Here is a 13852-nt window from a genome sequence, read left to right on the forward strand (position 1 = left end):
ATCACTGCCTGCGTCTGTGAGTTGAAAACGGCAAAAAGGTTGTGAGAGTGAGTGAAAGTCATTTGTTCAGTCCATTTATTCATCTTTTCTGACAATCAGTACCTGAATATAGTCACAACTGTGTAATTCTTCCTCTAAAGGCCACAGTGATCTTAATCCGACCGTGCAGTCTAGTTTGTATGGTTGTGAACACACACGGGTAGGAAATCTGGGTCAGCCTGCTACGAGCCGCTAACTCATTCAGGAAAACGCTCCTGTGTCAGACGGCCCGCTGATTGTACATGTGCACACATCCACATATGCACCTGAACCTAGCAAGTGCGTTAGTCCCGAGCTAAACAGGAAGCCAGAGAATGTGAGCACACTGGGGTTGATGCCACACAAAATGCTGATGTAACTGGTTCAGGTGAGGATTGTGACATGTGTGCACTCTCGCAGCTCAAAAGAAGAGGTGTTAAACACACATCAGTGAACCACACGTGACACCTTTACGTGACACATGGGGTGGCTGTAGCTCAGGTGGCAGAGCAGGTGAGCCACTAATCAGAAGGTCGGTGGTTCGATCCCAGGCTGCATCCTGGCTGCATGCCAAATATCCTTGGGCAAGATACTAACCCCGTGTTTGCCTACTGGTGGTGGTCAGAGGGCCCGGTGGCGCCTGTGTCCGGCAGCCTCGCCTCTGTCAGTGCGCCCCAGGGCAGCTGTGGCTACAATGTAGCTTGCCATCGCCAGTGTGTGAATGACTGAATGTAGTGTAAAGCGCTTTGGGGTCCTATGGACTAGAAAAGCGCTATACAAATGCAGGCCATTTACCATTTACCTTTACCGGGACATGCTGTTCGTTCAGTGAAAAATGGTTTTGGTCTTTTAGGCTTTAGCTAATTTTACCACTCATGGCAAATGCCCTGCAACTTCAACTTAAGTATTTTGGTGATCGCCACCTTGATGTTTTGAAGCCAGACTTTGCACCTGGGCTGGGTGGATCAATCACTCCTTGTGTTTTATGCTAAATGGGACCGTAGAAGTAGAAGTAAACTAAAATGCGCAGGAGCAAATGACAGTATTGAACCAGCCAGTCACCGTGATAATGGGCCGAGTTAGAGCTGCATATCAGGTTATGGTGTTTTTTATGCAGAAGCATAAATCCTGTATAACATGTGCCCTAATGTGCTGCAGACCGTATGAATTATCAGTGTCTTGCCCTTCACCCACCATGTCTCTGGATGTCCATTGTTCACTTCTGGCTCCAGGAAACTGTGCCTCCTATAATGCTAACCTCGAGGCTTTGAAACTACAAGCTACAGTGGCTAATGTCGTTATTTTATTTATTTGTTTTTTTGCTTATCTCTACATTTAACTGATGTAATGTTTGACTGCTTAACGTTAGGTCTAAACTTGAGCGAGAGCTGTATTTTTAACCATTAATATACTCAGTTTTTGGACTGAGTTACTGAGTCTTATACTAAAGCAGTATACTTCAGTGCAGATACCCTGGCCTTATTCTTTTATTGTGGGGTACAATTAAAGGTAATAACGTCACAGTTATAAGTCAGACTGAATGCTGACTGTTGAAAGAGGGCGATTTCTGGCAAAGACAAATGGTGTTAATGTTAGCATACCAAAGAACACAGAGAGGCATAGGTAAAGGAAAAAAGTTAAAATATAGAAAGCACTGGAGCTCTGAGGAAGGAGCGAGTGCTTTTGTACGTGTTTATGATGCTCTTTGTTTGGCATTAAAGGTATTTTGCTGGAAAAGAAACAGAAACCCTGAGGCAAAACATGAATTGAATTGAATATTAAAAAATATCTGCTACACTCCAGACATCCCTGAAATCTGATCCCTGTCACTACACTTTCATAAGTGACTTATTGTTCCTATAGCAACAAGGATTAAAAGACAATTTCCAAGCCACGGGCTTGACCTTTAAATGTCTGTTTGGTGAGCTTTTGTCTGATCTCTGTTGGAGAGAAAGAGCCTAAAGTCTGTTTGAGGTTATTTGTGACTGAAAAAAAGAGACTAAAAGTCGCCTCATACTGAAATTCAACAGTGTATGACCCCAGTTTACCTTGTTACGTTACGCTCAGTGTTTACCATTAGCTTCTGTCTGTCCATCCGTCCATTACTATTAATTTGAAATATTAAACTTCATGTTTGTTAAGTTCTTGTAGATATGTTTTATTGTGTCGGATGATTCGAAAGCTTTCCTCACTGATGTTTTCAAGGACATATGTATGTAAAAATGGACAAATTTAAGAAATATGGGCATTAAACACTCAGTCAAATAACTCTGATAGGATTCCAGGTTATACCAATAACCAGGAATGAGGGAGATGGTCTCCTGTACTCCTCACCCTCAAACCATCTGTCTTCTCTGTCCAAAACATGAACATGTCCATCCTCTGGTACAGCTCATTCTTTTTCTGATGAGCTAACTCTCGCGTGTTGCTCTGCGTCTTCACAATCCTAAAGGAAAGTCCAGTACTAGTCTAGTTTGGGGTGATGGGAGACCCTGCCCCAGTTAGGTCACCAGCCCATTACAGGGCTAATACACAGAGAGTCAGACACGCATCACGGTCAAATTCAGATCTATGACCAAGTTAAAATCTCCGCTCAACAAAACATGCATGTCATTGGATTGTTGGAGGCAGTAATGTGATCAATTAATCAAAGACAAATTGGGAGATTTTTGAAAACAGCCTTCATGTTTTTAGAGTTAAAACTGAAGTTTGCTTGTACAAAAATGGTAAGCAGTGTAAGTGGTCATAGTTGGAAGGAAAAAACAACAAAACTCAGGTACAGTCATTTAAAAAGGACACCTTTGCTCACTGTTGTCATGGTTATGTGTGGGCTGCTGCTGCTATTCACTGCTCTGCTCAGCCTGACCGTGTAGAAACAGAAGAAGCAGAAATGGCTTTCCCTTTTCAAATCTGTTTCTCACTGTAATGGCAGGAGGGGAACTTTGTAGTGACTTCTCTTTGACGCTCAAAAGACCTTCCTCATGGCGAAGGCTTTATTTGATAAGTTAGAGAGGAAGTGGATGGATTTTAAACGGCACGCTGCTCATCCTAAGATGCTTCAATCGAGTATTTGTGGGGGGGATTGGTCGAGCCTGGCTGGTGTGAAGAGGAGCCTAAGCGCTGTGAGCGTCTGCCCTGCCTGCTGTCTCTTATTATACACACCCAGGGGGAGGGCCAGGACACACTCGAACACACCCACACACGCAGACGTGTGCACACACGCACTTTCTATCTCTCCCCTGTGCCGCACACAGACACACCACGACATGCACTCAGGTCTTGCTTACATCATCCGTGCAGCAGAAACAGATCAGACACCCGTGCATACATGCTGAAGTGCACTCCCTTGCCTTTCACTTTGACGAGCTGCGCAGCTGAGCCTACCTGCTCTAGAGCAGGCGCGAACCGAAGACACGAGATTACATTTATGGGAGAGCAGGCAGGCTGCAAGAAAACAGCTGCAGGAAACATGCTTTATTTAACGTGGTAAGAGGGAAAGGTGGGGGGAATCCTTCGACCGTCAGGTGTGTCTGCTTTTCTTTATCTGGCAGAGATGAAGACCGAGTTTGTGTGAGTAAACAAACGGGTAGAAACCTTCACGGGCTGCCTCGCGGGAGTGTCTTATGTGCCAAAGTGAGTGTGCGTTCGGGCACACGGACCGTTCCGTATGCTTCAGATGGTTCGAACCCTAGCGCAGTTCAGCATCGCTTTGGAGGAAATGAATGAGAATGGAGAGAATACAGGAGATGAAGGAGGAGGAGAGAGAGATGGAGGAGGAGGAGAAGCTGGCTACAGAGATGCAGTGGATCAGTTCAGAAACAACAACGGCAATAGTAACTCCAGTGGGAATCTGAATGGAAATGGACTTAATGCTGGAAGCCCCAATGGAGAGGTAGATCAGTGGTTTTTGTTTATTTGTAGCACATAAAGGTGTGTGTTGCCCTTCTCTGCATATTAAAAGTTATCATTGGCTGATCCAGCTCGGTTTAGTTTTCCACTCTGTCCAACCTGTTTTATATCAGCTTTTTAAAATTCCCTTTCTTTAACTTCTTCTCCCCTTTTGGCTGCCTCAAATTCTGTTTGTCTTGTCCTAATTTCCCTGCCTTTCTTTCATTTTTATAGCTCATTCCTTGTTTTATTTTATCTGTCTCCACTGGATAATGTCTTTTTTCAGACCCCCCTCTGTCTCTATGTGTTGCATGTCTATAATACAATTAGAGCTGAGTGAATCACACGATTAGCGGACAAGCCCCCACTTAATGTATGTTACATAATGTGGGCACAGTGGTACCCAAGTGCCTAATATCTCACCTTTCTTTAGAAATTACAGTTTCAAGCAAAGAAATCACTGAATTATTTGTGAAAATTAGCCACATTTATTTAAAAATTAGTAATTAAAAATTCTCTACCAGAATCAGTTTGTTTTGTGCGTCTTTAGGGTATTTGAAAACTTTTATATGATAGCTCTGATAATGTACAGAAGCTATCCGCACAGTTACAAAACTACAAATAAATAATTTTTATACAAACTCCACAAAATAGACCTAAAGTCATGTTCAGGTGATGTTTTGTTTCTATAACTATCAGTATCATTTACGTGGGAGATAGATCATGGTTTTAAGTAACAATACTGCATAAATTTCATGTCTATGAAACATCCTGAAGCATTGTGCATGTTTTATCTATTTATGATAATTCGGCCGTGAGACCGCAATTGGATTTTTGGTTAACCTTTAGCTGTCATCATAATCATCATCATCATCATGTGGGATCGGTGGCCGATCAAAACAAGCTAGAGCAACTGATATCTTTTGATATAGGACACAAATAAAAGTTAGGGCTCCAAAAGTTCTGCAAAATTAAAATTCTATCATCTACAAATCTCTCGGCCAATTAGTTCATCGACTTAGAAAGATTGTTTTTCACATTATAAATCCCCAAATCAGTAAATACTTGATAACTTAGCTCAAAAATCAAAAATGCCAACAAACCAGTTATTCATTTTCTTTAGATTTTATTTTTTGTGAAATGGTGCAAGTACCAAATACACACCTCTGCACTAACTGTTTTATTCACTGTGTGAATGAGAGGTGAAACCAAGGTGAGGAGCTATTTACAGGAAGAGGCAAAGAGGAAAAGTTGGGACAGGCGATGAATTTAAAGAGGTGAGGATGGAGAAGCTAGGAAGGGGGATCAATAGTTCATTCGTGTGTCTGAGAGAGAGAAAATACGATTGATCACTATAGAGTAGGTCAGAGCAGTCTGGGCCTGCAAATGACAATTAGAGAAGCCCATAGAGATGCACATTTATGCTTTTTATCTGCATGCCAGAATTGTACAGAAAGAAAGCTTGAACACTGTAAATGAAGCGAAGGATGGAGGTCCCTTGCTTTCAGAGCTGCTACCTCAACAATGTGAAAATCCATCTTAATGTTTACAGCTGCCTATAAATAAAGGGAAAATGATAAAAGGAAATGATAGGCGATGAGGATGTTTTCTCTTTGGGCTAAGAGGACGCCTGTTGCTGCTTTTGCCAGGCTGTTGCCAGGGGATACAGTAGTCGGGAGGGGGGAGGTTGGGAGTGGGTGATGAGAAGTGACGAGAGCAACTGGAAGGAGCTGCAATGCTGACTCTGATGCTTTCAGTGAGCAAACTTCAGCTCAGAACACATTATGTTAACATATTTTTCAACTAAATTCACTAATGTTGTCCTAATGTTGGTTTTTTAAGTACAATTAATTAGAATAAACAAATTAATAAAATAAAAATGCTTATGACCTTCTTTAATTTAGGTCAAAAAGCTAATCTAGCCACCTATGCTTGCTACAAAAGCGAGTTACAATAGTTAACTTTAGTGGATAAATAATAGAGGCTGACCAATATGTCAGCCCTGCTGATATTATCTATTTGCTAATATTTATAGATTTATTGGTATTGCCTTTATACCGGCCGATATATGAAAATTAAAAAAGGAGAGATGGGAGAAACCCCCTTCAGCCATGTTATGGGTGTTGATGTTGCATAGTTTATCAACCGGAGGTCATTTTGCACCATCTTTCATCAGCAACACGCATTTGGAACGGAACAAATACAAAAAGTAGCTTATCAAACAATAAAACAAGAAGACTTTTAAACCGCATTCTCATTGTATTTTACTAAGGAATCGGTTAACTACACATAACAAATGTTTAGTGAGATATCAGTTTCAAGTCCCCAAATACTGCTATCAGTATGAATCTTACAAATCCTGTATCTGCCAGGCTCTAATAAATACAAACTGCTTCACGACTTGTGGGGATAGGTTAATTGGATAATCCAAATTGCCACTAGGTGTGAATGTGCGAGTGAATGTGAGTGCGAATGGTTGTCTGTCCCTATGTGTTGGCCCTGCGACAGACTGGCGACCTGTCCAGGGTGTACCCTGCCTCTCGCCCAATGACAGCTGGGATAGGCTCCAGCACCCCCCGCGACCCTGAAAAGGACAAGCGGAAGTGGATGGATGGATGGATGGATGCTTCACGACAACCATAAAAACACAACAACTCACCCATAAAAATATACCAAAGCTAAACATTATCACCGTTAAGGTCATCCTCACTTTGAATGATAAGTGATGGCTGATAGCAGCATTCAACGCAGTTATCAAATTGTTTAGCTAATGCTCGCGCCAACAAGCCGGTGCTCCAGTTTTGTTTTTCTACTACATAACAGCATGATGACTTAGCCGTCCACCCTCTCATAAAAAAACAAAAATGCCCAACAACACAGACTTCAAAACAGGTCCTCAAACATCAGGTAACACCAGTGTGGCTATTTCTATTTTTTTTTTATATATATACATGTTTATAGTCTATGCTTCCACCTAAGCAACTAAGAACCTCTTTTAATCCCTTTGTATGGTTTTGGGTCATTCTGTGTACTAGGAGACAGACAAAAAAGTAAACAGGACCAACACATAACTTTGTAGGGCAGTGTGCAATCTTTTGTGAAAAGCTTTATGCAGCTGCACTCTTTACAGCTGTGTCCCATAATAACATGTGCAAATCTATTTCTTGTTGGATAAAAAGAGGCCACAGAGAGAAAGAAAAGCGAACTTACAATTTCCCAATAACACAAAACTGAACTCAGTTGTGGTACTTAGAGTAATTGGGTACTTCAGTCCTTTCTGGCTAAAAATGACACTTTAAATTAAAGAGATATATTGGGAAATGGGAGTTATGTTCCTAACAGCGAAACACCGTGTGGCATTCTGTTTTTCTCATTTAGTGCAACACTTTAAAGCAACCGAGAAAAATACTGTCTGAAAAAATAAGCAGCACAAGTGGAAACCTGGTTCGTAAATTCGCCTATCGGTAAACTTTATTGTCTAAATGCACTATAGGCTATAACAAAATATCCATCTTATCGTGATAGTGTTGATATTTGGATCCGTAGAAATCCCCCGCGAAATAACTTCAAGTCAAACAGAACAGCATCGGGCAGAGTCGGATGTGTGAGCCGCGGCTTTAATGTTGAGCTGCAGTGTTTGCTTGAGCTGTGAAGAAAAACTTGCTTTACGGACCCCCTGTACTCACACATTATTCAGGCACCAGAGCTCACAGAGGGACACAAGCGAACATATTGTACTCACAAAAACACACACATTCATCCAGACTGTTAACTGAGCATAATGTCTGACACTGAATATGCGTACGAGAGGAGAAAAATTGGGCATTTAACCTGTTAGTGCTGTGAATTTCATCCCAAATAAGCAGACTGTGACGTCTTTCTGAGCAGATCCCAGTTTAGGGTGATTAAATTACACAAATTCATACCTTGTAGTTAAAGCTGCATCGTTGTCGAGATCAGTGGAAGCAGGTGACTCAGGATATGTAATTTAGGAGGTACTATATATTATATGAGTAATTATTTTAATACTTTAAATTAGATAATTGAGCAACAGCTTGTACTCCAATTCATACATGCCAGCTTTATGTGATCACAGGAGTCGGGGTGTGTGTGTGTGGCATTTTGAGTCATACATCATGGAATCTATTTATTATTAACAGCGAAGATGTTTTTCTTTCTAAAATATTAATTCTTCTCCGATGATCTGATATGTAAGACAAAAGCAGCTTGTGCTTTGCAGGTTTTATGAGATAACAGCAGTGATAGGAGTGGTTTTCTCTTTCCCTGATGAAAAAGCTGAGAACACTGTGGTGGTGACTGTGCCATGTTTGGTCTCTCTGCGCTTAAAAAAAGCCCCCAGCTCTGTGCTGACAAGGACATTATTACATATCCAGTATTTATTGCACCTGTGCTTGATGAATTTCAGAGTGGTTCAGGTGTCAGGGCTAGAGTTGGCATCACCGGTCACAAACAGCCAGAGGCTGTGAGTCCAGCGTGTGATGTAGCTAAAGCCCAAATTAGACTGTACAGACTCAGTGTGGCTGCTACAGTCTGACAGCCTGTCCGGGGTTAGTAGACAAAGAATTGTATGTTTTTTTTATTGTCAATACATTTTGATTATATAGACCAGCGGTCCCCAACCCCCGGGCCTCGGACTGGTACCGGTCCGTGAGTCGTTTGGTACCGGGCCGCGAGAGTTGAGGCTCAGGTGTGACGTGAATAGTTTTCAGGGTTTTTATTGGTTTTCAGTGTTATTTTGTTATCGTTTTTATTGTTAACTCGTTTTTCCTGGGTCTTTTCACGTGTTATGAATAAATCTTCTTTTTTTCGGTACCGGTACTTGTTTTATTTTGTTGTATTTATCCGCGACACCTTAAAGGCCGGTCCGTGAAAATAATGTCGGGCATAAACCGGTCCGTGGCGCAAAAAAGTTGGGGACCACTGATATAGACACTCCCTGGCCACTTTTTTAGGTACACCTGTTCAGCTGCAAATTCTAAGTCAACCAATCATGCGGTAGCAACTCATTTAGGCATGTAGACATGGTGAAACGTAAGAAAGTTGCTGGTCTGTGTTTGAGAAACTGCTGATCCACTGGGACTTTACCACACAGCTGTCTCTAGTGTTTACAGAGGATGAGCTGCAAAAGGGAAAAAACCCCAAAAAACACCAGGTTTCATCTCTGACCTTAATGATGGATCAAGGCCTGTAGCTGTGATAATAGAGTAGAAAGGAGTCATCCTCACTCATTAGACTGTGGCAGCTTTCCTTCTTCCATCTGCCTCTTTTAAGGTAATTTCAGTTTACTACTCCCTGCAGCGTTAATATTACAGAGAAACAATCATAGGGGAGAGAAAAAAAACAACATAATCGGTCAAGATCATACTTACTGCAGTTATTGTCTAGTTGCGCTTTCCTGTAAAAAGATGGGTTATTACCAGCATGTTGGGTTTGCTCACATTCGCACCTGTAATTTGAACTCAAAGTCCAGTGATTTTGATAATTAGGCTGACTGCTTGTTTGATGTCCTATTTGGCTGTTTTGTTCGGATCTCGGAATGATGTCTTGTTCCCGGATCTCTGTGTTTACTTGGCTAGAACTGATAAAAAATGGAGGTGGATCTTATTTTGGGAGTTGCATTAAATAAAAGCGCTTGTGAGGAATGTTCTAATATTCGGCTTGAAGAGTGAAAACAAGTCGTGTTGCAGTCGTAGGGTGTTCAACATCTCTTCCTTTTCATGTGACTGAAAGCTGTTAATCCTGGATTCAGCTTTCCGTTTTGAAGGTTGACACTGCCTCAGCCCAGAGCGTCTTGACTTCAGCTCTACTGTGCCTGCCCCGTTGACCAATCAGCCTCTCAGCTGGGGTTACTATGGTAACCCTGCTAGCAAAATGAAACTGGCATTCCTAGCATTATTTCACTGTGTTCTGATGTGTCCATGTGTGATCTAATAAAAGCGACCAGCGCCGGACAGAGAAACATTCCTGTCCTCAGGGAAGCTCCCTTCATATTTAACTTGACTGTCGCGCACAAACGCTCATTGTTTCCCCATCTATTTCTCGTCGGGGTCAAGTGGTCAGCAGCGTTGTTCACTCGACAGCTGTTGTAAGAGTGCAGTTAATTCAGCGCCATTGCACCTGAGTGTGAGGAAATGCGTATATTAACCGGAGTGAAAACAGCCAGTCTCATGAAGAAGCCGTTTCCATGAAGCTTCCGTGAGAAAGAAAGAGGATCCGCATTTGTTAAGTTGATTACTGTAAATGAGGTTTCATTTGTGTGAGACAGTCATGCAGGGACAGCTGTGCTCTTGTGTGGAGGAGCTGCAGCTGAAGTTGCTGGGTGGGGGGAGAAACCAGTTTCCAGCAAAGACCTGACGCGGACCCTGAGAGACACATTCGGCCTTCAGTCGATCCATCAACATTTTAACATATTCATCAGTGTGTGTGTTGCTTCTGTGGACCATAACAGGGGACCAAACCACAGCTACTTAGGGGGCAATTAAGGACTATAAATGGATGATTACTATGTTGTTGTTTGTGTCCCTCTTTAGCTTTGTTTAATCCTGTATCTATGCTCCCCAACTCTATTGTGTTTGTGTGTGTTTGTCAGGGGTGAGTAGATTTGGAGAGAAGGAGCAGTTGAGCTGATTTACAGAGAAGTGTCACTGGCGGCTAACTTTCACTGCTGTTTCCTTATTTAAGAGGGCAAATCTTTCACTTACGATCACTCTGTTCTTCACACACACACACACACACACACACACACACACACACACACACACACACTTCTATACACATTCCTCCATCCATCCACACGCCACCTTTCACTCTCCAGCGGTGCCCCACAGCGCCCCTGGGGTCTCCTTAGATGCCAAACGCTAAACATAACCTTTCTGGGAAGTTATTGTTACGGTTATTTATAGGACACAGCGCTGCTGGCAGAGCGGAGCAGGGGAAGAGGGGGGAAAAGCCTCCTCTGTCTATTTTTTGTGGCCATTGTGTGTGTGTGTGTGTGTGTGTGTGTGTGTGTGTGTGTGTGTGTGTGTGTGTGTGTGTGTGTGAAAGAGAGAGAGAAAGAGGGGGAAAGAGCCATTGTGGTTATATATGCACCATAGGGGTATGCCTGTGGGTCTGTATGATATTTATAAGCCATGTTGGTTACCAGAATATTTTGGGAGTGTCTTTCGAGACCCTGGATAAAGCACATACTCCGTGATTGGAATCACTGATTTCGGTGTCACATTAACTACTTTTTAGCATGAGTCATTATAGCATGAACGAGCCGTGCTTGTGTGGACTTCCTAGCCCCGGTGACGCCTGACCATGGAGATATAATATTTCAATGGAAAAGCTTAAAAAATATAGAGCTCCTGCCACTGAGTTTTCTATTTACTTCTTGAGAAGAACAGATAAGTGAAATCAGGTAAACCTAGGACAACAACAGTGATTGTGATTTCAGTTTAAGTGTTGCGTCGGCGGTGTTGGAGAGAAGGCGTGCAGAGAAAGGAAATGTAGATTTAAAATGCCAGAAAGACAAAAGGTCCATTATCGAAACACAAAAAGAACCGCTGGTTGTTTTTGTTTGTGGATATTTTTGACGATGGCGCACATCAGCACTGAAAAATGATGATATTTATTACCATATGACTTACAGGCTGAGTGATGTTTCTCTTGTTTGGTCATAATCCACCCCGCTGTCTTGGGATCTTTTACTTTACAGACTGCTGGGAGTTTCCTGCTTTAAATGTCAACAACATTAAATTTTCATTTCCTATTAAAGTGCTGTTTCTTTGCTTGACAAAACGGAGCTCACTTGCTTTCTTTGTGCCCGTGTTGTTCTGCTTTCGTCTTTACTAACCTGGATGAGCCTATCCCTCTGGAAAAGGGAAAATCTGAACTAATCAGACCTCATGACCTTTTTCCACTGATCCAAAGTCCAACCTTTCTTCTTCCTAGCGAATTGAAGGCTTGTTTCCCCCCAATTATCCTCACTGATAAGTGGTTCTCTTAAGGCTGAACAGCTTTTCCAGGGATTTAATTTCACCAATTGGTGAAAGGATCAGGATTTTCTTTTTCTGACTACATTTCTTCCTTGAACAAGGCTCACGACTATCTGTCCAGGTTTTAATAATGCGTTGGAGGGTCTTCAGCCTAGTTTTAGCAGTTTCGGCAAACTTGTTGAGCAGTCTGAAACTGAGGAACATTATTCCACCACTGCAGGGCATGTTTTCCAGCTTGAGAAGCATCTCACTGCATCAGGTGAGGTTGAATAACTTGTTGCCAGACTAAACATATGAATCACTCTATGATAAGCTTAGTTAAATCTAGGTGGAGTTCTTGTTTTTTTTTTGGCCCGGCAGTGTTCGTGTTGTTTTTGCATTTGACGTTCTTTGTCATTTTCCACCTCTGTATTCACTGATTAAAAATTTAAGCCTTAACTTTCTGAAGAGTAAACATACACTCTGCTCAGAATTACCCCATATCAAATTTTGTATCCTGTGTAGAATTTCCAAGTAAAAAGAAATCATGTGAAACTGAACGTATTTAGTGTTTTTAGGCTTTACACTGCCTTTAAAAGCTCACAGTGCTTTCTGATCCTCCATAGCAAGATTCAGTTGTATTTGCTGTACCTGGTACACACTTTTTACTTGACCTTTTGAATTCTAGTTTATTTTTACTTACTTAAAAGGAGAAAAAAAATGAGGAGAATGCATTATATTGTATTAGATTTAGCTAATAGCTATTTTCCATCTGCAATCGCATGGGCAGGTGAGCATAAAACACCACTGCGATATTTTTACAGCATTGCATGTGCTTCTGTTTGTATATTATGTGGTTTGTTCATGACATAAAGGAGCATTAGATATGAACTAGATGACCCTACAAACATTAAGTGACCTTATATTTCTTTCTTATTCTTCTGTCTTCACAGGATATGAGGAAGCATGTCATGATGACCCTCTTAGACACAGAGCAGTCATATGTGGAGTCACTGCGTACTCTTATTCAGGTAATGTAACACACACTCACACACACACATAACTTCACATGCTCTCTTACGTATCTCTTGTTATAAGTGAGTCGTATTCGCAGGCAGACACGCAGAATAACTAAAAACTACAGATTGCTGAGGACATGAATACTGAATAACTGTGGATGTTATGTAATCCACTTATTCTCATTCATCCTGTCAGGCTAATCTGTTAACCCCGTCACATCCCACTGTCATCAGCATTATCTGCCACACACACCCACACTTCTGTATCCTATACCTGTCTGTGCTCTAATAGCTGACTAACCTTTACCCCAAATCTTAGCCGCATCCCTCTGTCTGGTTAACACGTTCCCAAACATGCACACACTCACTCTGGCACCCTGTGATCACCCTGTTGTGTAACCTGTCGCTGTGTGTGGGTGAACAGTAAGCATGCGTCTGCATTTTTACAAAATGTTCGCTCACATGCGCACACGCTGACTTTGACTGTGTGTGTGTGTGTGTGTTTCTGTGCATATGTGTGGCCACAAAGTGAATAAACCCAGGCCGTGTTCCCATGACGACACAGGGAAAGTAAATGTTACCACGGTGACTGGTGTATAAGTGCAGATCCTTGACGGAGGGTGTCAGATTTAGTTCGGGTGAGACGGCTCTTAAGTTGAAATCGGACTCTTTTGGGTTTCTGTTGAGGGACTTTTGGTGAAGTGCTCTGTGAATAATACAAGCTTTTGCCATATAACTAAGATGATTTTAAATCAGAGAGTACTTTGTGTTTAGTAAAGCTGAACTAATAACAGTGGTTTTAACAGTCTAAACAGTTTACACCTAGTCTTTTAAGAGAGGGCCATTATGCTCATTTTCCTGGTTGCATGGTCAGTAGCAATACTCATGTAGGCTGTTGCTTTTTAATGATGCTCAGGGCACCAAAGTGTGGCTGGAAAATATCCACCA

The 13852-nt window shown here is 41.9% G+C and overlaps 1 protein-coding gene and 1 long non-coding RNA gene across 2 annotated transcripts in view; one reads left to right on the forward strand and one right to left on the reverse strand.

Moving 5' to 3' along the window:
• Positions 1-13852, reverse strand: part of LOC146693915 (uncharacterized) — a 340133-nt gene that overhangs the window by 52426 nt on the left and 273855 nt on the right. The window lies entirely within an intron of this gene.
• arhgef17 (Rho guanine nucleotide exchange factor (GEF) 17) overlaps positions 1-13852 on the forward strand; it is a 67556-nt gene that overhangs the window by 32600 nt on the left and 21104 nt on the right. The window contains exon 3 of the mRNA XM_085429915.1: positions 12839-12916. Coding sequence (XP_085286041.1) covers positions 12839-12916 — 78 coding nt within the window. The remainder of the gene's footprint in view (positions 1-12838; positions 12917-13852) is intronic.

Source organism: Copadichromis virginalis, linkage group LG14 (assembly GCF_057382275.1).
Source record: "Copadichromis virginalis isolate Kocher_CV1m ecotype Utaka linkage group LG14, C_Virginalis_male_GT1.1, whole genome shotgun sequence".
Classification (NCBI taxonomy): domain Eukaryota; kingdom Metazoa; phylum Chordata; class Actinopteri; order Cichliformes; family Cichlidae; genus Copadichromis; species Copadichromis virginalis.